Genomic DNA, 24,456 nt, shown 5'->3' with positions numbered 1-24,456 from the left:
ATTCCTTTCTGTCACATAGAGAAAGTGGACAGATCAAAGTCTATATGGATTTTTATCAATTTGAGCATTTCCAAGCTTCTGTCCAAGACACACACCTGATATATTACTTGTTGTACAAGCTGTCAACAACTCTTTAATTCTGCTGGTATTTTTATTCATTAATAAGAGCCTACAGTAAAAATATCTTTTTTCTCTGTGAAGGGGCCGGCAATTATGTTCAGATAAATTTACATGCCTAAAGGTGCATTTGTTAATCATTAAAATGTTTTTTTTTTTTATTTCCTAACTTGCAAACCCTTTGGTAGGCTTTTCAAAGCTGAATTTTACAGAAATGTCAATTATTTACAAAAAAACCTATTATTTAAAAATTACTTGTTTTAGGTGCTGCTGTGTAATCATACCAAATAAAACAATCGACTAACATTTTTAGTGGATATTTTTCTGAAGCACGTCCACAGCTTAAAAAAAAGGTATATTTCTGGCTTTTATTGTGAAAAAACCCAGGCCGGAATTGGCTTCGTTATCTTTTCTAACGTAGCGGGGCTCGTCAACTGTCAACACGGATTTGGACAAAAAATCCTGCGCTGCTTTCTCGCACATCTAAGAAAATGTTAGAAACGACGACATTCATATCGATATTGCGGAATAAAACGTTGTATTTTTAGACTCTGGTAAGTTGGACTCCATGTTTGGGAAGACTGTCTTATCGTTAGCCTGTTAGCATGTTGGGCACCGCCAGCTAATGGGGATAACGGTAGCTTTGCTTCGCTTAACGCTGTGTTGAGCACTGATGATCGCGCTGTGACGATGCTAACATTGTCTAGATTTGCTAATGTCAGTGTTCGCGTACAGCCAGGAAATTGATTTCATTCCTAATGTTCGTATTTTCCCACCAAATGTACCGCAAGGCAATGTAGCTTAAATGTTTTTGTCATTGCCCTCAGTCAGCAAGAGGAACTAACGACCAGCCAAGCCAAGGTGTCTGACAGCTTAAACAAGGCAGCTGCTTTATTCAGAAGACAGCGACATTAACCGATGACAGAAGCAGTAATGTCTGTATTTGTTAAAGGCTGTCTGGTGGTAGAAAAACACCTGATTCTTATGTCCACAGACCTTCTTATGTCAACTCAAGGGCAAAGATTAGTGACAGCTGGAGCCAGGCTTATGTTATGTCATTACTGTGATATGAGCATCTATAACAATGACTCCCTCATTCTGATACAGAGCTGTATTGAGTCCTCGATGCCACTGTCAGTATTTCTTTTGAAGAAACCAAAAACGAAATATGCATTTCTCTTAGCAGCTAAGATGATTCATAAATCTAGAGTAATAGATCATGACGAAACTTACAACATACAGGCTACTGGTTAAATGAATTATTAAACTCCAATTACATCTAGGGGTGGGGAAGATATTGACGATCAGCTTCCTCATTTATCATAGTAAAGCTGTGGGATTTGTTTAATGTTATGAATGCTGATAATCAAATGAGTTGCCCACATTATCCTGCAATGAGTCATTGCAAAAATGGCAAACATTTACTTGTTCCACCTATTTAGATGTGAGGATTCACTGATTTTGTTATACATTATTCACGCATTTAATCAAAGTTTACACCAATGGTTCTAAACTAGGGGTCCTGGGCCCACAAGGGTCATTAGGGGGGTTCCAGGGGTCCCCAGAAAAATAGGAACTGTATTTTCACTATGTAATTTACTATAGAAATGATCCCAATCTGAGTAAGAGTCACTGTTCTGATCATGAGTTTCACTTCCTCCACAGTTAGAAAATTTGACGGTTTTGTATGAGGGTGAACTGCATTAAGTTTGGGTTTTGGACAGTCGGTTGAAAAAAAAAATAGGACATTTGAAGCAACAACTTGAGCTCTAGTAAAATCTGAAGAACATTTTCTGATAATTTTATAGATCAAACAATCTATTGATGAAATGAATAAATAAAGCAAACTCTAATTAAGATAACCACTAGTTGTATCCTTAAGTTGAATATGTTTTGATTGGATTGTTAGTCGTTCAAAACAAGCTATTTGTAGATGTTACAATGGGCTCTAGGAACTTATGATGGCCTTTTTTGTTGCAAATTTTGTGGCATTTTATCACTATTTTGATAAATCAATTAATTTAAAATATTCTGTCAATTATACATTAAAATATTTATTGCAAATTACTGTTTAAAAATGTCAGTTGCACCTTACAATTCAATGTAATGAACATTAACAAGAGTCAGTGGAGTGATTTTGTTGCCCTGTAGCTGAACATTTCAGCTTTCTACAGCAAAATATAGAAATAAAAGTTCTGTTATTATTGCAGACTTCTCATGTTTCACCTTAAGGTACCCACCGAGGGTTTGTTGAGCCTAGAGGCTCAGTAACACTCTGCTTCACACTCCTTCACTTTGTCATTTCACAAATTCAAGGAAGCTGCCAACTACAACCATGGCCAAGTTCTACACAGTTGTCTTGTATTTTCCACTGAGTGTTGTTGTTGAGTGAGAGACTTGCACTTTGATTATATCTATCAGGATTTGTTCTCCTGGCCCTTTGGACACATTTTTCCTTATAATATTGTATTTTTTTCAGATTGTATTTACAGAAAATTTGGAAGGAGGGATGCCGGTGGAGAGTGGAAGCAGTGCTGCTGCCCGCCAGGCCAAGCAGAAGAGGAAGTCCCACAGCCTGTCCATCCGCAGGACCAACAGCACCGAGCAGGAGCGTTCTGGTCTGCAGAGAGACATGCTGGAGGGACAGGTGATGACTCACTCATTTACACAGTAAAAGCAAACAAATCGCACAAAAAAAAGGTGCTGACTCATAGTCAAAATGTCTCAGTAACAACCACTAGAATCCCCGTCATGAATTTGTGGCTACTCCTCCAGTGTCAAACTATACTCCTGTCTGTCATCATTAGCTCACTGTCCGGCTGTTGCTGTCAGCACCTGTAAGCAATCTTGTTGTAAGCCTAATCCAATTAGGTTTTTATGCATCCATTTAGATGGCACATAATGGTTTATATTGTTGCTGGCTTAAGCATGCCACAATTGCAGCAATATTGCTGTGTGTTTTTTTTAACTCAGAGGCTCAAACAGATGGATTCAGAGCAGGCTTTGCACTTCAGGTGGATCATTTTGATCTGTGGTGCTCATTTTTTGGTTGCTAGGTAAAAGAGCCCTGCTGGGTTTCAATCTGTGCTGTTCATGAGGAACTGAATTACTCTTGGGGTTGCCGGGTAGACACAGTGACCTAGAATTAATTATCTGAATAGACAGTACGTCAAAAAAAGGAGTGAGAGCCACTGAATCAAGGATTGACTACATTCCATTTAAATTTAAACTTATGGAATGGGCAAAGTATCTGTGTTAAAGCTTGGAAAAAATATTTACTTTGGAAATTGTACAACCTGAACAGAACTGAGGTCATCATCAGTGTTAGTGTCCCCCTGAGCACCAGAAGACACCATAACCAGCTTTCACAGGCTGTCTTTTACTACTTGAGTAAACTGGAGTAATCTGAGCTTCATGTGTGAAATTAGTGGCATGGTCCTTTATTGTGATATAAGAAAAACCAAAGAGGGGTTGCATGCTTTGCTGTGTCATGCTAACTGGAGAACAAATGGTAGCCTGAAGAAATCACGGTTTGAATAGTTAACAATTTTTTACACCATAATCTTGAAAAAAGGTTGTTTCTCTTCTTCTAATGGCTAAAATCACAAATCAATTAAACCTGAATTTGCACAAGGGATAGGAGGACTGTCGCTTGAGTTCACAAAATCTTCAAGTTTAAAGAAAGCTAAGTTACTGCCTGCAGAGTTAAAACCTAGACAATATTAATAGTTTCACTATTAACACTATCATTGAGTATTAAGCATTTTAAAACAAGGTGAATTAGAGATTTTCCATTAATTTGGGGTCTGCTTCAACTAATTTTATATAAATTAGCAGAGTAAAAAGTATGATTGTGGATGAAATGGTTAGCTCTTCCTTTTCTAGATTTGTAGTATACTATGAATTACAAAAATTAAATTTGATGGTGAGAGGAGGTTACTCTTATTTTAGTTTATTGAGAAAATGTAAATACACGTGACATCCTAAATGAAAGAGGGTTTATTATAGCTTCCTTGCCAGTTAAAGACACTCTGAATGGAAGCTGAACTTGTGACGTACAGTTGAACATAAATAATCATGCCATCTCTGTAGACATAGAATTTTTCTGGATTTTGGCCAGTTAGAAGGAGCTGTTTCTAACCGAACATGGTGCAAACAGTGTAATCCCTTCCTCATGACTTATTGTTTTTTCACTCTGGTCCCTTTTGGTCTCAGTCCTCTGATAATCTGGAGTCGCTCATGAGAATGGAGGTAAGTTTCAGGTGTCTAGCCCTCCGTGTTTCAGACAGTAGTGTAACTCCCCAAATAGCTTTTTGAGCTAGCTTTAGTTGTGTGGGTTTGGCGTAGTTTAGGTTTGATTAGAGCTCAGAGACGGTGTTGTGTGCTGGTCCTGAAAGCGATTTCTCTATTTCAAATGATTTCCCTCACAGTTGTGATATTCTAGTATTCCAGCTGTAGCGGTAATTAGGGTTCAATCACACACCCGCAGTAAGGTTATGTTTTGCTTAAGGGAACTAAAGTAGACTTGACTGGATTTTGTATTTCGTGCAAATAAGGGCTTGTAACCCAAGATCCCTTGAATACATCTGCTATGGTTCTATGACTACCCCACTAGGGAATGAGTCCCACATACTTTTTAATTCAATGCATCTAACTCCCAATATCTGTTTAAGAGTACTGGATGAAAAGAAGCACAAATTAACATTTTCTTTTGACTTCCCGACTTTCATTTCAAATTTGCACTGCATTTGGATGAAATTTTGACTTTTGTTGCTCAAACCAGTTAAAGAGATTGTCCATTAATTGCCTTCTGGGTGTCATTCTCATATTTTTGTCCCACTTTGACTCTGTGCCATAATAACGTGTCACTCAACTTTCTTAAGTTGAAGTGTGGGGGGAAAAAAGTCAAACTGCTGCAGATACAGTGAATGCTGTTCCCTTTAGAGGAGCATAAGCCTTGTCACAATCATGCATCTCGTCAGGAAGTGGACCTGTTCTAACATGAAGTTCTCTGAAATAGCTACTGAGACTTCCAGTTGAGTTCTTTATGTTTAATTTTGGTCTGATGTAAACACAAATGTTTGAGATTATTTTTGTTCAAAGTAAGTTTTTGAAAGGCTGAAGGAGGCCTGGGCTCTTTGACCTGATCATGTTTCCCAGTCTTTACTTTGTGCAGTGTAAAATGTCCTCACTGATCAGAATAATAAATAAAAGAAAAATGGGATGGAATTTTCCATAAATAAACACAAGAAGAAAAATCTAAATATGAGCATTTGCCGTGAGTGTATGTGAAGATTTTCTAGCATCTAGGACTTCTATCATACATCTCAATCTTGTGTGCCATAAACATGTTTTTTAACATTGTGCATGTAGTTGATTAGGAATTGAAATTTGAATTTTCAGGCATCTCAGTTGAGATATTTGGACCAGTCTTTATCACTCTCACATGCTTAAATAATCTTGAAGGACTCAATCAAACACTCCAAATAATCTGTTCCACATATGAGCTTGATTTCTTCATATGATGTGTTCTTTAGCTGCTGACAGTGTATGTAAGGCTTTATGTTACGTGCGTATGGACATGTTTCTCCATGCTGCAGCCTCTTCCTCTCCTCTGGTCTTTTTTCTGTGAGCACTGTGGCACAAACCTTTTCTGCTGCCAACATCAGCCTGTGAATGCTAACAGCACACTTGACTGATTTCTTTGGAAAATATAGCTGCAAGCAGCAATTCAGCCCAAGCAGGGGTGCATTATGCAGAATATACTGCACTCAGGTACAAAGACGCACTGAGCAGTATGCACATGATTGGACAACACTTGGAGATGTGGCCCACTTCCTGTTTGTATCTGTGCTGCAGACTCTGTCACAGCAAGACTGTCTGTAATGAATTATGTTATGAACTGCAGAAATATTTAAACTATTTACTGACTACAGGAATAGCATACTCAGATGTACTGCACTGTGACTCACTACAAAGCTGATCATTTATTTATTTTTGAAAAGAAATGGGGTGTTCTCTGTGTATTTTTAGTGGGTTTAAATGGATGCAAAGTGTATTTAATAAATAAAATTACAGAAGTCTAAATGAGAAGGAATTATAAAACACACTGATTACTGTAAGTGTTTACAAATACTGAAGGAGATTCACCATGTATTGTGTTTTTTTAAGTTAATTTGAGGCATGAATCAGCAACTTCTTGCTATTTTCTTCTCATTTTTGTCTTCACCCTTTGTTAAATAAAAATATTATGACCAGGAGGATTTACTATACTGTAAACCGACTTTCTTGCTGCATGCACTTCAATGCAGGTGAACACAAAATCAGTGTTTTAAAAGTTTATGCATTTTTGGGTGACAAAACAATTTCAGTCATCACACAGTCAGCTATTTTAAATTATATGTTCTTAATTACAAGTATCTGCTTTTCATTGAACGTGCCCTGCCCACTGTTGAGTTTAAGTCATTGATTCTGAGATCATATGCATATGTGTATGTGGTAGATATCACATCACAGGCTACATGTGGCCTGAATACTTAAATGTGCTTTTATCAACAAAATATCTGGGATCTTGTTCATAATTTGTTTGTTTTTAACTGAAACATTGCACTGTGGTACATTAGAAATTCTCTTACGTGTTTGCTTTCTCAAGCCAACAGACCAAACTTTAAAGCCTCTCTCCAAAAACACATTCAGGCGTTTGTAAGGCGCCAACACATTCCTTGCACTCTCAGTCTTCCCTTTCATGGATACTTTTATTGATTCTTTCCTGTTTGAGCCTGAAACTGGAGTTCATTCTTGTTTCCTTCCTTAAGGTTTTTATTGTGTGATACAAGTCTTTTTTTGTTTTGTTACATTAATATGCTTGTGTAAAGGCTTAGATACACTCCAATACTCTAGTCTTTATATCTAAGTATTTGAACTGAAGCGCCAGCCTCACATACCTCACACATGTCTCCTCAGTGATAAACGGATGTTTCCAGGTTGCTTCATGTCCTCCTTTTGTCTCCCTGTAGGACTCCAAACTGCCTCTGTCTCTGAGGAGCAATCTGCTGGACCTTTTCAGTCAGATAGAGAGGGAGTTTGAAAACCTCTACATTGAAAACCTGGAATGTAAGTCACAAAGTATATTTGCTTTCATGTGATATATTAAAAGACAGTATACAGTGTCACTGAGTCTCATTTGTTTGTGTGAGGATAAACAGGAACAAACCCTGACTTAGTGCCTTGCTGAAGGGCACTTTGACCGTAAAAAGTTAAAGAAAACCTCAGTTTTTCATCCTTATTTTCTCATCTACTGTAGGGGTCAAACAGCTTCTATTTTTCTAACCTTGAGGCTGCATAGCATGCTCTAATGATGCAAATTCAATCATGCTACCTCTTCATGTGACAACTAATTGAGCATTTGCATTTAGAGATATTTTAAATATGCAACTGAAGAGCAAGAATACATTTTAAAAAGATAATAAAAGATGAGAAAACATGTATGTTAAATTTAACAAACCATTTGACTTTCTCTGAGACAAATTAAGAATTGCATTGCTTAAAGGAACAATACTTATTTTTTACATGGATTCTTCCCGCTATCTAAAACAACTGATATAATTGCCATAGTTGCAATAGGCACAGTTTTACATTTGAAATAATCAACGTTGCTATTAATAAAATGATTAATTTCATACAAGCACAAGAAAATTTGGTGTGAAGCCTTGGTCTAATCTTTAGAGATTTCTGTCTAGAAGAGGCCATCACAGGACTTTTTTTAAGCAAATTAAATTCAGAATCCTCCATAATGTCTGCCCCTGGAACATTTCACAGTCTTTTTGCTGTGAATCGGTTAACGTGACCTCTTTGACTCTCAGTACGCAGAGAAATCGAAACGCTGAATGATCGTTTGACTGCAGAAGGACAGACTTTCGAAGGGGCAGATTTAGCCAAAGGAGCACTCAAAACAAAAGGTGGGACAGGTTTGTGTGTATTTATGTGTGCAGATAGCATGTAAATAGTGAAATGTTTCCATGAATTGCATTGTAATTATATTATGTAATATTATAGTAACTATTTATATATATCTCTGTTGTTTCTGACAATCCACAGCGAGTCATAGCACCAGTCAGCTGTCACAAAAACTAAAGACTACCTACAAGGCCTCCACAAGCAAGGTAAAAACTGATTTTTTTTTGCCAGTGCAAAGAATGTAGAATAAAAAGTATAAATCATTGTTGTGTACATTATTTGTTGTAGTCCGCTTGCATAGCTGTGTGTATTTAGATTTATTGGTTTTGTCAAAGCATTGTTGAAAATGCAATGGTTTGAAGAAACTGTTGCTGACTTGTATCAGGGAAGGTAGCACACAAATTGTGAAAAGCTTGAACTGTTAATTGGGTCCATTGTTTTCTAATCTCGTCAGTGCACCATCACATGCCTTTTGAATGTTAAAGAGAAGAACTGCTGTCTTTTTTTCACCTTCTTGCTCGTAGCCGCGTTCAAACTCTTGCCATGCCAGAGTAGGTGGATCCCGCAACTTCAGCGTAACCAGTTGGGAGTTGTGGGGTGGAGACTCATGGGTAACTTGTTGATTTCTCCCCCTTGTGTGCCAATATGCATGAACAGCCCAGCCAGGGGGTCGATTCTCCCTCCCCAAGAGACTTGGTCATTCAAATGTAGGAGTTTGATCTTTTCTATCAGTTTCTGTGTGAGATAAAACACAACATTTATTATCTCACTAACAGGCTTTTTCAGTTGCAAATCCTTGGTTTTCATTTAGCTTCTTGTTGGCAATCACATAATGGTACACTATGGAGACATCTTTCACACGAAGCCGTTCTTACCTCAAAATGCTCTTTATGCCTTATTAAGAAAATACTGAAGGCGGAGGAGCTGCTTTAGATCATTGCGCAGTGGAAGCAGAGTGTGTGGTCAGCTAAAAAAAGTGCTTAGCCACATAAGATTTTGCTCTCATTTTATGGTCATTTTAGGATCAAAAGCAACTTTTACTGTAATTTGAGGACTTTATATCTTTTTAGATGTATCTGTTACTAGATTTATCAGGTGTATTGGCTTTAAATCCCAGACACACCAAGCCATTACCAAATAACTAGTGGCAAATGAAGGCTGCCTGCTGCATCACCTGTCACCTGGGTCTCGGGCACAATGTTGCACCTGAACACACAGCAAAGACTACAATCAACTTATATGTTTATTCTGTTGTTGTTGTTGCTGTTCTGTTCCTATGTGAGAGGAAATGACTCTCCATACTGGCAGGGTTTGTCTGTATTCGTCATTCAAAATCAGAAGACCGTCAGAACAAATTCAAGATGCGAGCTAGCCAGTACTAAAATACTAACACAGCCCTCTACTTTTTGTTACTTATTAGTCAACATATACAGCAGTACCAAACACCTGTTATGCAAATGTCAGCCAAAGCAGCAGTTAGATTCAACTTCCTTCACATGGAAAATTAATGTTAATGTTTCTGTAACTGAGGTTACATACTGATTTTAAACCTGTTAACTGATTTATGGTTGGTAAAACTGATTGTAAAACAAGCAAAATCTCGATGTGGCTACGGCAGACTGCACACTGAAGCTATAAAACTGTAGAGCATTAACCTGCTGGGTGCTTAAGATCAGTCGCTCAGCCAGTCACTCAAAGCTTATTTTGCGATGCTTTGCGTTTCCTTAAACCTTCCAGTCACTGTTGCTTCTTTAAAAGTAGTAGCACCTTGCATCAGCGTTACATTTGTTCAAGATTCACCATCATTCTCAGTACATAAAATTACTGTCGATCCACAGCCAGCTTTCATTTTCACACCGTCACACTGTGCTTGCATTATCTGACAAACCTTAACTTAGCGAAGTGATGTTAAGCTGAATACAAATAAAACATACACTTGTAACATGCAACATGTATACATATAACATGCAAAATGTACACTTATAACATGCATGTAGTATAGACATTATGCGCTATAAAAATCAATTGCTTGATAGATTTTAAGAGAATCTGCCATGCTGCTTGCTAACAACCGGCAATCACTGGTTCTCATGCTTAGCAACGGTATTTGTATCCTGACTTTAATGTCAGTTATACATGTTTTTGTTTTGTTTTTGACAATAATTTGTTGATTTAATACATTTTAAAATATAAAGAATTTGAAGGGTGTTCTCTGTTTTTTGTGTAGCCCAAGACTTATTTTTCACACAAATGATGTTGTTATTTATGCTCTCCTGTTTCCTTTCAGTTGGAACTTATTTAGTGGTCTGTTTCCAAAACGACCTGAGAGTCCAGTTTGTATCATCCCCATCTTTAATGTAAACACTTTGGCCAAACCGTGATACAACTGATAATAATTACTGATCAGTTTCTTGTCTCACCTTAACACTATATTTTTTGCCCCCTCTCTTATCCCCTTCTACATTTTTTCTAGTTTTCTTTTGTTGCAGTTTTTAATTTCTAGTAATCCTGGTATGATGAATGCAGTATACAGTACTGATACTTAATGTGTCTGCATTTGTGCTGATACCAGATCTGGGTTGACTGGTCATCGATGGTGTTTGTTTTAAAGCACTTGGAGCGTCAGATTGGTGATAACACCACCTAGCATGTGCTCATGTGCTCAAACAAGCTTAAAGCAAACACCAATAAAGATTTCTTTGGGGAGAAAAAAAAGACCTCTTGAACCCAGCACTGATATGAATAACGCTGTCGTTTACCAAAGCTTCTTAGCCCTGGCATACTACAAGGACCCTGCTGAGCAGCTCCTCAGTTCTGCTGACCCGCTTCCTCCCTCTATTAGACCAGGGTTCCTACACAGCTCTTAAAGTCCAAAGAATTTAAACTCGATCATTTTCGTGCATTAAAATGCTTGGGAAACAAGCAACAAGTGTGGGGAAATATTGAAACCCTTACATATGTATAAATAGTACACCAGGGTTTCTGCAAAAACATGTAAAATTTATTAATATGGTTTGAAGCACCTTTATTGACATTTGGCATTTAGTCATTTTTAAAAAAGGGGCCCCAGTCATCTCAATTTCTAAGTATGGGAATGTGGGAATGTGGGAACATTTCACGTGAATCACAGACAAATCAGTCTCATTACACACTCAACAAAAAGGTGCAAAAGATGCCATTTTGAGAAGTAAAGTGTGTAGGAACCCTGTTAGTTTCAGCACTATGATTTCCTTCTGTGTTAATGTGAGTTTGATGTCGGTGTCAGATTGTGTCCAGTTTCAAAGCGACCACGTCCAGAGCCGTGTGCCAGCTGGTCAGGGAGTATGTCGGCCACAGAGACGGCATCTGGGACCTAAGCGTTACCAGGACACAACCTGTGGTGCTCGGAACTGCGTCTGCAGGTATGACACTTATTTTCATCCTCAGTTTCTCTTCTTCAAATTTTTCCCCCTTGTTTACTTTTCTTTGGCTGTTTTCCGTCTCTAAAACATCTCATTAGTCGACTCACTAAGCTGTATGTTAAAGGATAATTTAAAAGTTTCTTTCTCAAATTGAATATCAGTGTTTGGTGCCATTTGACACAGTCATTATTGAAAAAACTCAGGGCTGCTTTGTCCCTTTTAAAGAAATGTATTTGGGAAATTACTTTTCCTATTTTACAGCCATCAATCCATGCTGGAGAAAAAAGTTAATTTCATGCTAGATTTAACTTCAGAAACTCTGTATTCAAACAGTCTGTATACATCAAGTATGAACTGTGTAAAACCACTGTAGAATGTAAAAATGTTGGTAAAAATGTTAAACTCTGACTCTCATGTTTTTTTCCTTTGTGTTCATAACATTTCCTCCACAGACCACACTGCGATGCTGTGGAGCATTGAGACTGGGAAGTGCCTCCTCAAATATATGGGCCATCAAGGATCAGGTAGAGTTAGAAATGTAAAGAACATTTATGGCAACAGATTTAATTAAATTCACTAGTACTGTTCATAGACAGAGCCTTTTATCTGGACTGTTTTTCTTAAAGTGTTATAAAGTTGTACATAATTAAGTACTTCTTCAAAATTCATCCTCTTCTACCTCATCAAATAAAGGTCATACATCATCAGAAAACTAAAGGTCGGCGTAAATCACAAGCTTTATATTAACAGTGTGACAATATGAGGTGACATAATACATCTGCGTCTCTGTCTCCACAGTCAACTCCATCAAGTTTCACCCCACTGAACAGATGGCTCTAACAGGTAATGATCCAAAATTAAAACATCCTTTAAATTCTCAGAGGTAGCAGCCACATCAGTTTATTCTGTGTATGTATTCATTGCAGCAGCTGCAACACTCCCACAGCTGAAGTAATACAACCAGATTGAAATCTTAGTGTCCCAGATAATGTGCTCAGTTGTCGGTGTACCAACAGAGTTATTCAAAGCTGAGAAAACTCTTGTAATCTAACCTGGAATAGGCCCAAGATTAAACACGCCTGAAATTGCAATAGTTGTGACCATGTTTCTGCATGCATCCACCTGCTCACACAGCTGTGCTTTAGCTCACCAGTCTTTCCACAAAATGTTTTGCAAGTCTGTGAATCCAGTAATGCACCTTTTTGTGTTACTCCCACTAGTACAGTCACTTAAGCCAATTGGCATGAACACAAAAACACTTTAACACACGCGCGCGCGCGCGCGCGCGCACACACACACACACACACACACACACACTTGACCTCAAATTTTACCTTCCCAGGGCAAAAACTGCAGCCACTAAAAAAAAAAGGTGAGGACCAAGCCACAGGGCAAGCTATCGAAAATGTGTCAAAATAATCCTCAACATATACAACAACTTTCACAGGCAATTTTTATCCACCCAGAGTGATAAACACGCAGCATATGTTTAACTTTTTACTTCAAGTTTTAACAAAGACCTGTGAACACTGTCACGGCAAAACAACACCAGGCACTTGATAGTATTTCACCCTGCAAACACTCTTTGGCTTGGCTATCTCTACGGGAGAGGCTAGCAGGCTAAAGGTGAAGGATGTGGGCCTACCTGTTGCCCGTTGCCCGTTGCCTCGCTGTCGCAGCCCGCAGCCGTCGGTCCTCTCTCAGTCAGCTAGCTGTCCTTTATCCAGAGTTGCTTCGCTTCAAAACTTCGTCGAGTTGTTTATTTGTAGACATTAAAACAAGCGGAAAACAACAGAAAATGAAACTTAAAGAAGAAACTCCATCGTCCGTCTTCCTGGCGGCACTCAGAAAACATCTCCTCTCCACCGGCCCCCCACACCTGGTCTGAATCGTCTCTTAATTACTTCCGCCCTCCCCCTTTCAGACTCACTCTCAAATTTAAGGCCTTAAAAAGTCTTAAATTCGTCAACGAAGTCTTAAATTTCGTTCGCAAAGGTCTTAATGTTTTTACCTGTCAACTCACAGTGATGTTTGTCTTTAGGCGTCCTGCTGTGCTCTGGATGTTATCAACAGACTGCACATCTGTGACAGCTGTCCACCCGCCGTCATCCGGGCTCTCTGCTCTGAGGGCCGAGGCGGCGGCTCCGCACGGAGTTATACAAATCAACATCCTTATATCTTAGGGTTCATAAACTGTATCCGAATTCAAGTATATGTAGGTTATAACTGCAGACATCCCCATTGTCCTCTGCTGCAGTGTCCTCTGTGACAACAGACGCTGTGTTCACTCCTGTCAGTGACCATGGTGCACCTTGTCTTTTTCCCCCGATAATGCTTCATTTCGATCATGACTGTGATCATTCCTGCATTCATTTATCTCGATGATGACCCGATGGTGTTTTAATTTACAGGGGATGCGCCATGTGCTGTGAAAAGTTTTTCAACGCTGGTTGCCATTTTCCTTCCGTAAATATCATATATATCGCCCAAACATGAAAGCTTTTCAGAAAGAGAGACTATTTACTCCACAAAATGTTGTACTTTTAAATTTCAACAGTAGCTTTTTTGAGTTTTTATGGAATTCAAATTAAATCACTATTTTGTATTTCAGAATCAGAATCAGAAATACTTTATTGATCCCCGAGGGGAAATTGCAATTAGTTACAGATGCTCCCTTTCTAAAGTCTTAAAAGAAGGCCTACTTAATATGTAGATATGTAATATGTAGATGAAAAGCTCCACAAACTGTAGTCTCTTGTATCTGTAACACACTGTCACTTCACAGCCAGAGTGGATTGCTGTATTTTTGTATGCTTTTGTTCTTCATGCTATGTTTGTTACTTTTTATTGAGTCAGCTTTGGTTGAAATAGGAGCTTTTGTGATCAAATGGTGCGATGTGAGGCCATTATGCGACAAATGCACAGCTTTTAATTTATTTAATTTTATAAGAGTAGGCTACAGTCACACACTTTGCAACGCCATTGTGTAAGAAATATTTGTTACTTTTTACCCACTTACTGAAAAGTATAACATTTTGTTCAAGTAGGAGTTTTTTGTATGACCAAAAGGCACCACATTAGGCCACTGAGAAGGGTTTGGACTCTTAATGCAAGAAATTAATATCTTTTTCATTTAATGTTATTAGAATACAGACACGCCTCACAAAGCTACATACATCACATATGAATGTGAGTATTGATAACATATTTGGTAAATACTTATTTATAGCGCTAAAAATGTACACCAAATATGTATTATATCCTTAAGACATTTCCCAGTATGGCCTTGAAGTTGGCATTAAATTTAATTCTAGGTGGTATTAAAAAGGTCTTAAAAAGTCTTAAATTTGACTTTGAGAAACCTGGGGGTTACCCTGTTCTAGGTCAGACAGCTAAACAAAGGACAGCGTCCCGTGACAACACAGATAGAGGAGCATCTTTCACCCCGTCTGTTTTGGTCTTTTATACAGTGATATTTTCAGGAAAGTAAAAATAGTATATGTGCCTCCACTCTCTCCTCCTCAGCCTCTGGAGACCAGACAGCTCACATCTGGAGGTACATGGTGCAGCTGCCCACTCCGCAGCCTGTTGCTGATATCAGCGTAAGCAAACCCGTTTGTGTGTGTGTTACTGTTCTCCTCATTGACTTTCTGTTTGGACCTTTTATTGTTTCTGAAACACAATTCCTTCGTCAGCAGCAGACGCCCTGCGATGATGACGTGGACTTTTCAGATAAAGATGAGGCCGACGGCGAGGTCGAAGGTCCAAACGACTGTCCTTCTGTCCGTGTGCCGACCACGACTCTGCGCAGCCACCAGGGTGTGGTGATTGCTGCTGATTGGCTAGTGGGGGGCAAACAGGTGGTGACGGCCTCCTGGGACCGAGCCGCCAACCTTTATGATGTGGAGACGTCAGAGCTGGTCCACTCACTCACTGGTGAGATGACGGGGATATTACACTGATACTGTTCACCATGTGTGTTTATTGTAAAACTTTGAAAATGTAGTAATATTAATAGTAATAACTGTCAAGAAAACATTCATAACATGTATTTTCAACATCAGTCTGTGTGTACATGTTTCCAAAGCCTGCTATACCTTCTTTTAAAATGTAGGGCACAGTTTTCAGAGGATGTGTTTTTGGTATATCAGTTTGATCTGTGACCTCTGACCTCCACTCTTAAAGAGGAGGTCAGAGGTCAAACTGTGACCTCCTTTGACCTTGGAGGGATTTAGGGGTTTGTCTCCTCACAAGTCAGCCTTGAACTCCAGGGTGGCACTGTGGAATATGCCACCCTGCTGCCCCAGAGATTTTCCCTGTGCTTACATTGTGTGTGTGTGTGTGTGTGTGTGTGTGTGTGTGTGTGTGTGTGTGTGTGTGTGGGGTCAGGCCATGACCAGGAGCTGACCCACTGTTGCACACACCCCACCCAGCGCCTGGTGGTCACCTCATCCAGAGACACCACCTTCAGACTGTGGGACTTCAGAGACCCGTCCATCCACTCTGTCAACGTGTTCCAGGGACACACTGAGTAAGTCTGACACACTCTCACACACACACACACACACACACACACACGCATGCACACAAACACGTCTTCTTCATTTTGTTATATGTTTAACTTTTCATAAAAAAAAATTAATTTGGGGTTTTTGGAAGGATAATACACTAGTATGGCTACATAAAGACATTCAATATTTTGTATTTCTACATTTATGATTTATTATTATTATACTTCAGAAAATAGTAATATGCCTCAATCTAAATGTACATGCTGGTTTTATTTGTCCTGCATGGGGGCGATAGAACTGTAAAACCGCTACGCATGAGAAACTTGAAGCAATCTCTTTTTACTGAAAAAAATAAAAATAAAAAATATTCAGCAAGTATTACATAAATAAAAAAACACCGCAAACCACAACTGAGTTCTTTAAATAAGTACTCTTGGTATAAAACATCTAAATTATTAAGTTACAGTGCATTTTTAGTCTAAAAAAACTGTTTTGTTGTCCTCTGCAGCACGGTGACATCTGCTGTGTTCACGGTGGGCGACAACGTGGTGTCTGGGAGCGACGATCGAACTGTCAAAGTGTGGGACCTGAAGAACATGAGGTCGCCCATAGCAACCATCCGCACCGACTCTGCTGTCAACAGGTGTGTGAGCTGTAAACAAACTGACTGATGTGTAATAGTGTAGTGATATACGTCCAGTGTCCAGTTTGGGTTTTTTTAAATGACAGTGTGGCAGCTTTACTTTAGTTTTTTTTTGTTGTTTTTTTGCAATATTCTGGCTTTAATTGAAATGTTGTGGGACAACACGTTTGTGAACCATATGCAGGTTTGAGATGGTGCTGAAACATTCATAAGTCGATCGACAGAAAGAATAAAAAAAACTGTTGTCAATTATCAATTATGCTGAAGTTATTTATCACGCAAGATGGCAAACATTTGCAGATTTTAGTGTCTCAGATGCGATGATTTACTGCCTCTCTCTGTCCTGTATCAGATATCAGTACATATGCATCTTAAATTATTATGGTCATAATTCCTTCTGGTGCTACACTTAAATAAAACAGTGCCATGTGTTGCATTTTGAATCTGGCCTCTTTTGTGCTGCATCATTCTGCTGTTTTTGTGTCCAGAATCAGCGTGTCAGTGACCCAGAAAATCATCGCTCTTCCTCACGACAATCGGCAGGTCCGGCTGTTCGACATGTCCGGGGTGCGACTGGCTCGGCTCCCGCGGAGCAACAGACAGGTCAGTCAGCGGAGGAGGACAGGCCTTTGATTGGCCCCTCGAGGCCTCCACACATACACACACACACACACACACACTTTTCCATTCATTATGACATTTGCTATTGCGCTAAAATACCTTTTAGAAAAGGTAATTATTCATCTGTGAAAACACTTGAAATTAAATAGTTGACAAAAAGGTGACATGTTTGCTGACAAGGTGCTGTTATTATTTAAGTATTGAACAGCACACACATACAGTTATTTTTTCCATCCAAAATAAACATATTGAGATTTGGAAGTGAAATCTACATCCATAAACCGTTGCGGTCTTGTCTTTTAATGGTTCAGGGTCACCGGCGGATGGTGTGCTGCTCCGCCTGGTGTGAAGACAACGCCTCTTGCAACCTGTTTACATGCGGCTTCGACCGGCAGGCCATCGGCTGGAACATCAACATCCCCGCTCTTCTGCAGGAGAAATGACCTCCTGCTGCTGTCGCTTAACAATAAAACTCCACCCGATGTGCGTCTCTGGAGCATCAAACACTCACATCCTGCAGGCTTAAAAGGTGGCGTTAAAAAGTTTACTTCTATCCTTCCTTTTGTCTGTGAAATCTTGTCACATGTTGTAACCGACACAATTTTAGCAATCACTCGGCGAAAGATAAGACTTTTAACAGCCGTCTTTTGAGTCTACAGAGGGTCAGTATTTGACACTTAAAGCTCCCTGAGGTCTGACCTCCGCAGTCTGAGGAGGGAAGGACAAAAAAATTAAAAGAGGACTTGCGCTCGCTGTCTACTGCATCTGTTACGCTCTTAACTCACCGCTGCCAATATACACACAACATATCTGTGTGGGTTTTTTTGCACGGAAGCAATTCCTCACCATCCAAAAGAGGAAAAAAAACTGTGTACCACTGATGGAAAAAAAGCACAGAAACATAACACAGGAGAGTCTTCTTTGTTAAAAATTAAAAAGCACATGCTGACGCGGAAGAGTTAGATAAGTGAGGTGCTTATTTAAGCAAGTCTAATCTGTGCCACTAACAGCAGATGTTTGTTTGGACAAGAACAGAAGTCTGACACTTCCGAGGAAAAAATCCACTAGCTTTCAATCAATTTTAGGTGTTAATCTGCGATAACTTGCCCTTTAGATTTATTTAAATTTACGTATTTCTTTGATAGGTAAATGGTAGTGCAAAATGGCAGCACTTAAAAGAAGCCAAAACTTTATGATTCTCAGAAGTTAAAATCATCTTTTTTTCATCATCCTTTCAGTCTCTCAAACATTTTCTGCCTCTGGAAATAACGTGACAACACAAACCTTTGTCGAAAACGTGTTTTTTTGTTAAAAAATGAATTTTTTACTTCTGAGTTTCATTCCAAAATGTTTTTGTTTGGCACCTGAGGTTTACAGCTCAACATCTGTTAAACACTTTTAAACTGTCTATCATATGTCAGAGCTCTCTCGGTTGTCACAGCTTAGTTCTGCTCAGCGACAGACACTCTGGAGACTCTGTGCGATAAAGTAATGCACCTTTTTGAAAGTACTTATAGCTTTTTGTTGCTGTTTTAGAAAAAGAAAAAAAACGCCTTTGCAGCTGCTGTATATAGTCAGCACAGTCCGAATGGAAAACAGCTCAGTGCTTGTGAGTTTCAGCTGCTGGCTGGTCGTAATGTTGTCTGCACAGTCAGACACTTTGGCACATAATGGTCCTATTCTGTAGTAATAATCGAGATGGCTGATAAAGGGTAAGAAATTGTCTGGTTTCTCTTCTGTGGCAACCTGATAAAAATGTGAGTAAAAACATTTCCTGTGCTGGCAGCGGTGCTGTGTTTAAAAACGGTTTCTCTCCAGTGTGGTTCACTTGTACTGCTGGCATGTTGTTCGCCCTGAAGACAGGAGTGACATACTACAAATCACGATTCTGGGTGGCTTTCAGATTGAACCTGAACAAGTCTGTTACAAGCAGGAAATCACTGGATGGTAGCAAATAATTTTGAAGAAGAAAAGAAATGATGCCAGCTGGGTTAAAGCTACAAACACATGATTTACTCCAATAGAAAGGCAGCAGTCTCTAATAAAGGAAGCTATATGCAATGTGTTAATTATTATGCCATTTGCACAATTATATTTATCTCTGAAAGACAAAAAATATAAAATCTTAGATTACTTCTGTAAAGATTCTGTAATTGTAACCAAAAACTAGTTCATCTTGACTTCTTGCTCCATGTTTTAAAAACGTTACCTAACTTTTAAGGAGAAAAAATGTAAAATGTAAACAATCTAAACTCTGTTATCTGCTCACCAATACATAAAAAGGACTATTGCTATAATAATAATTAAAGGTGTACTTCGGAGGGTTTATGTCAGTAACTGTTTGTAAACAACATTTAAACTTAACCCGTCCTAACTACACTGCTTGCACAGACACTGCAAGCTACTATTGTAGGAACGTTACATTTGTTGTAACAAAAAACCAAACTTCAGAAATTGCCAGCATCTACCTGTTAAACAGAAAACAGGCCAACTCCGCCTCGCTATATATCCCGATCGTCTCCTAATACCTGCTCGCTACCGTTACATAAAGTCTCAACCTCATCTGGGTGCTGTTATTGGCTGGGGACTACACGCCCAGAAACACCCCGACCACAGCAAAATAAGAGAATACAGGCAGAGTCCTTGCAGATACAGACACTGTCAAACGTTCTAGTGCATCATAAGTGATATAGAGAAAATTGCTTTTGTAAGAGTCTGTATTTTGTGTGTGTTTATGTATGAAAATCCTGCATAGTGCACCTTTAAAGTTTTGCATTATAGCTTCCAGCCACTAATGACAGCACTCCAGTCAGTGAGTGAAGAAGAAATCCTGCGTCATTTTAAATTACTTATATTAATTATAATCATTCAATCTACATTTTAAAGACTGGCAAAAATGCTTGAGTGACTGAAATGTTTAAGCTCTGTATGTTAGCCATCCAGGACCATGATACGCAGAACTAGCATGTGGTAAAATGACTGAAACCTATTCGCTAGTGACAGTGTTTCACTCCACTGTGGGCCTCGGTAGTATGGCTTCTCTCCAGGGTGGATGCTGATGTTTTCTCCCAGCACAGACAAGTGTTATAAACTCTTATACTGGTCACATAGGTCAGCTTCCTCTCCTGAATGGAGGCTTTAGAGTTGTGGGTGTATTCCTTAATGGCTAAAACTTCTCCTGTGTTGGTCCCAGTAGGCAGGTTTTTTTCTCCTCCTACATGATCTTCTATGTGATCACTCTGCTCACAGTGTTGACGTCTGGATCTGACTGTGTTTCTGTCTCTGTAAAGCCATGAACCAGCCACTGTGTGTCTAGTAGACAGAAAAAAAGTCATTGCCCTGTTGACAGTTTATTGTTAGAGGCTGATAAATATACAGACATCCAAGATTTGTGTGCAAGGAGAAAAGGTGACATCAGTGTTTCTGTACATGTGCAAATGAAATCTTTAGTCTCTAAGAGCAACATCTGTTGGTTGTTAGGCAGGGCTGGGTATTGAGAAATAATACCTCTAGTATGCCTATAGTATACTCAGTGTAAAGCTGTTTTTATGTAATGCCGTTTTAATTTTAAAGGGTTGCTCTTTTAGCCCTTTTTTCATCGCAGACACTTTTCCAGGAAAAAAACAAGAGAGCAAAAAAAAAGGCTTTTTTAGTTCCTGAGTTTAGTTTCTGGTTCTCTTTAGTTCGCAGAGCTTTTGGGGGCTTCAGGGAGTTTGGTTGATTGGTCATTTAATGCAGTATATAATGAGATTAGTGACACCTTAATCATTACTGTTTCAGATATTACTTCATTAGCATACACTGTCTTAATACTAATGGGATCTTGTAACTGCTACTCAACCCGGCTTGTTAAATAGAAATACAATTCTAAAATGGTGCACTTTAAATGATCGGGAAATTCTCCACCCATAATTTGAGTGACAATTTTGTTTACACTGAAAGTGCTCAGACACTTTTTTAAGGGCTTGGATAATGATTAAAAGTTTTGTTTTTAAAGCTAAATTTATCTACTAAAATAAACCACTAATTCTTACATCTGTCCACAAACCTTTAAACTTATGGCACAAGATTAATATGAATACAAAAATAAAAAACTGTGTCAATAAACATGTACATTGATTAGTCTACACAGAGGTAACTCAGGGTACTAAATGACCATTGGACCAAACTCCCACCAAGCCTTTTGAAAGTATGAGAAAGTGGTACAGAAAACAGACTTCTCATGTAAGGGCTTTTTTTTTTAGGATTTAGGGAATAATATAAGTGTTCAGTAGAGGAAGCAAATTAATTGTACATGTTACATGTACAATTAATGTAACTCACTTTATCATAAAGTGAGAGCTGATTTGGAAAAAAAAAGTGATGAATTTAAAACTGGTGTCAGATTTTAAAACTGGAAATGAATGTTCCTCAGATGCCCAGCCCTGTTGTTGTACCAATACTTGACATGATTGTAAAAAAAACAAAAAAAAAAAACCTTTTTATCTAGTTTATCGCAGTGCCCTTTAGTCATTAATGTTGAAACACTGTTGTGGGGATTCTGTCAGTGTCATATTTGTTATGGTACTTAAAAACTAGTGAAATCTTTGAGGAGTGTTGTAATGCATTTGCTGCCACCCGCTTTGCTTTCCCACTGCCACTAAAAAAAAAGCCAAAGCTGCATATAAGTGACTGGGAGAGGCTAATATGTGTGTGTGTGTGTGTGTGTGTGTGAGTGTGTGTGTGTTTGATTTTAATGAGAACAAGGTATGTGTGTCTTTGTGGTGATACAAATCAATGTCTAAAACGTGTGTAATGTGATAACAGGCAGTTCTGACTGCAGTACAACTGTTGTACTCTGTTGTACTCAGGAGTTACAGCATTAACACGATGAACAAGCACAGTTAATATCAAACTGATTGTTTTTGAGTCTAGCTTTAGATTTGTGGAGCGTTTTGCTGGTTTGTAACAAAGGTGTTCATTCACACAAATACATTGACATGACAAACATCTCTGGGTAAAATTAAAAAACACACTTTTTTGTGGTTACCTATAGTTTATGTTTGCATATTTGGTAACACTTTACTGCTGTCTTTTTACAGTGTACTAGCTCTGTGTATTTCTAGCAATAGAAAAGTCTTAGAAATACCATGCTTGTTGAAGTAAATTTGAACTTTGACGTGTTTAAAAAACAGCGTCATTACATTTTAGATCACATAAATGGAGATTTCCAACACAGTGATGACTTGTCAAAAGGCAAATGTAAAGTGTTGACCTCCTCTTGCATTAAAACCATAATATTTGTACAATATAAATTGTAATATATGAAGAAAGTAGCCAGGTTTGGCTGTATAGTGTATTTCAGCTGCAGCAGTTTGATTAGCTTTTATAACTTGATGACATGATCCTGCATTTCATTTGTTTTTATTTTGTGTAAGTTCATTTTTCTGCTTCATGATGGATGAGTTCATCTGTCAAAGGCTTAACAGTCACATAAAACTGAGTTCATTTGGCCATTTATACCAGGGATGGTGGCTCTGATCCAAATTGAAATGTTTTACATCTGGCTATAAAAAAAAATAGTGGAATGCAAATTACTAATTTGTCTGATAAAAATGTCAGCTACAGACTAAAGTATTGCACATTGTTTTTGGGGGGTTTTTTTGTATGTAGAACAGTAGTTATTTATATCAGTTGCCGGTGTAAATGTTGATATTTTTCACTGTAGGAATACCCAAAGTCATTCAGTTTTATTCACTCCAGTTGCAACAAGCAATTATTAAAAGCAATTTTCGCAGAAATGGAGAAGAGACCATTGTTGTGTGTTTTCCTAAAATCAGTTCTGCAGAAGGAGTCATCCCTGGTTTAACTGACAAAAATGTGTTTGTGTGATGGAAATTTAAAAGCTGCGTGTTAGTGCGTGTGTGAATGTTCAACCTCTAGTTTATCTAGTTCTGTTTTATTCTTTGTGGAGATTTTAAACAAGTTTCACTGCACTCAACTGCATTTTTCTACCAACACTGAGCCACTCTGTTGCCACGTTCATAATAATGTTAACAATGTTCAGTCGCACTGTTCACACTCTCAGTCACAATTAAACCAGATCACATCACCACTGAGCATCAGCCATCTCAACTCCACCGTGGTGAAGCCTTGTTAAACTGTGGCTCCTTGGTGTTAACAGTGTTTTGTGTGATCAAAGTGGTTGATGTGGAACAGCACACGCCACAGCTCTGTTCTCAGAGGAAAAAAAACAAAAAAACAGATCGACTTGACAGCAGTTTTGTGGGTTATAGCTGTGTAACAAGGAACAAGCATCTGCTTGTGAAATCAAAATAAACAATTTGTGCTGTTTGAATGTTTTCGAGTTGAGTTTTTTTGGGTTGTTCATTTTTTCTTTGCAAAGGATTCTAATTCAGTCAACTGTATACCTGCACAGCAGCCAGGCAAACTAAGAAACTAGCTGGTGAAGAAAGTGAAACATTTAGCAGCTACAGAGCCGGGCATTTTTCTCAGGAGCTGGTGGAGACCAAAACAGAGCTAAAAGGTGGTTGAGAATTAGAATTACTTTCATCAAGGGTAAACAAACACTTATCCAAATAAACAGCTACTTTTCTCAGCGTCTGCTGCTGCTGCATAGAAATAGATGTTGGCTAAGTTTTAAGTTAAAATATATGAGCTAAAATAAGTCAAAATAACTAAGCCATATATAAATTGTGGTTGCTTAATTTTCAGCTTGTTTTAATGTATTTAAAGGTAATCAACAACATGCTACACACTGGAGAAAGCTAAATGTACATAAGGATGTTTAACCAGAGAAACGGACAAATTGATGTCGTGCATTTTAGTGTTTTGAAATTCCCAGTTGCTTTTTGGTTAGAGTTAGGGGTCAGGGGTTTTCATTTTTCTCCAGTCAAGACATTTGTCACGATTATGTCTGCTCACAAGTATTTAAGGGCTAATTTTAAATTACATTTCTAAACTGTGGACACGGCAAACACACACTAACCTCCACTGACTGTCTAAAACTTGAGTTGCGATCATGTCTTAGTAAGATAAACTAGCTTGTTTGGCCAACTTTGCTTATATTTACAGTGATGTTAAATTATTTTCATTTCGTGCATATCAGGGATGCCAGGCACAACACATACGCACACGCACGCGTGCACGCACACACACACACACACACACACACACACACACACACACACACACACACACACACAGA

At 38.6% G+C, this 24,456-nt stretch overlaps 1 protein-coding gene and 1 long non-coding RNA gene across 7 annotated transcripts; one reads left to right on the top strand and one right to left on the bottom strand.

Annotated features, from left to right (window-relative positions):
• The first annotated feature begins 515 nt into the window (after positions 1–515).
• On the top strand, positions 516–23,586 carry LOC121951082 (WD repeat-containing protein 37). Of its 6 annotated transcripts, none has more exons than XM_088085129.1 (16): positions 516–671; positions 2,597–2,764; positions 4,333–4,368; positions 7,134–7,230; positions 7,980–8,075; positions 8,215–8,279; positions 8,598–8,684; positions 11,339–11,474; positions 11,927–11,998; positions 12,273–12,317; positions 15,000–15,076; positions 15,173–15,410; positions 15,864–16,005; positions 16,494–16,628; positions 17,117–17,231; positions 17,561–23,586. In XM_088085129.1, exons 2-16 carry the CDS (start codon positions 2,627–2,629, stop codon positions 17,690–17,692), a joined length of 1,611 nt encoding a protein of 536 aa, XP_087941255.1. In that variant the 5' UTR covers positions 516–671; positions 2,597–2,626; the 3' UTR covers positions 17,693–23,586. The 6 variants fall into 6 exon arrangements, with proteins under 6 accessions (XP_087941255.1, XP_087941254.1, XP_042353225.1 ...); XM_088085128.1 differs by having other exon boundaries at positions 15,170–15,410; XM_042497291.2 differs by lacking the exon at positions 4,333–4,368 and having other exon boundaries at positions 15,170–15,410.
• Positions 5,483–13,411, bottom strand: LOC148188045 (uncharacterized). Its single transcript, XR_015778107.1, has 3 exons — positions 13,120–13,411; positions 8,584–8,808; positions 5,483–7,175 (listed from the first exon to the last, which is right to left on the bottom strand). It is a non-coding gene; the product is annotated as an uncharacterized LOC148188045 (long non-coding RNA).
• Positions 23,587–24,456: the final 870 nt, after the last annotated feature.

Source organism: Plectropomus leopardus, chromosome 12 (assembly GCF_026936395.1).
Source record: "Plectropomus leopardus strain MGB_pleo_1.0 chromosome 12, ASM2693639v1, whole genome shotgun sequence".
Classification (NCBI taxonomy): domain Eukaryota; kingdom Metazoa; phylum Chordata; class Actinopteri; order Perciformes; family Serranidae; genus Plectropomus; species Plectropomus leopardus.
This window is presented reverse-complemented; position numbering and strand designations above follow the sequence as displayed.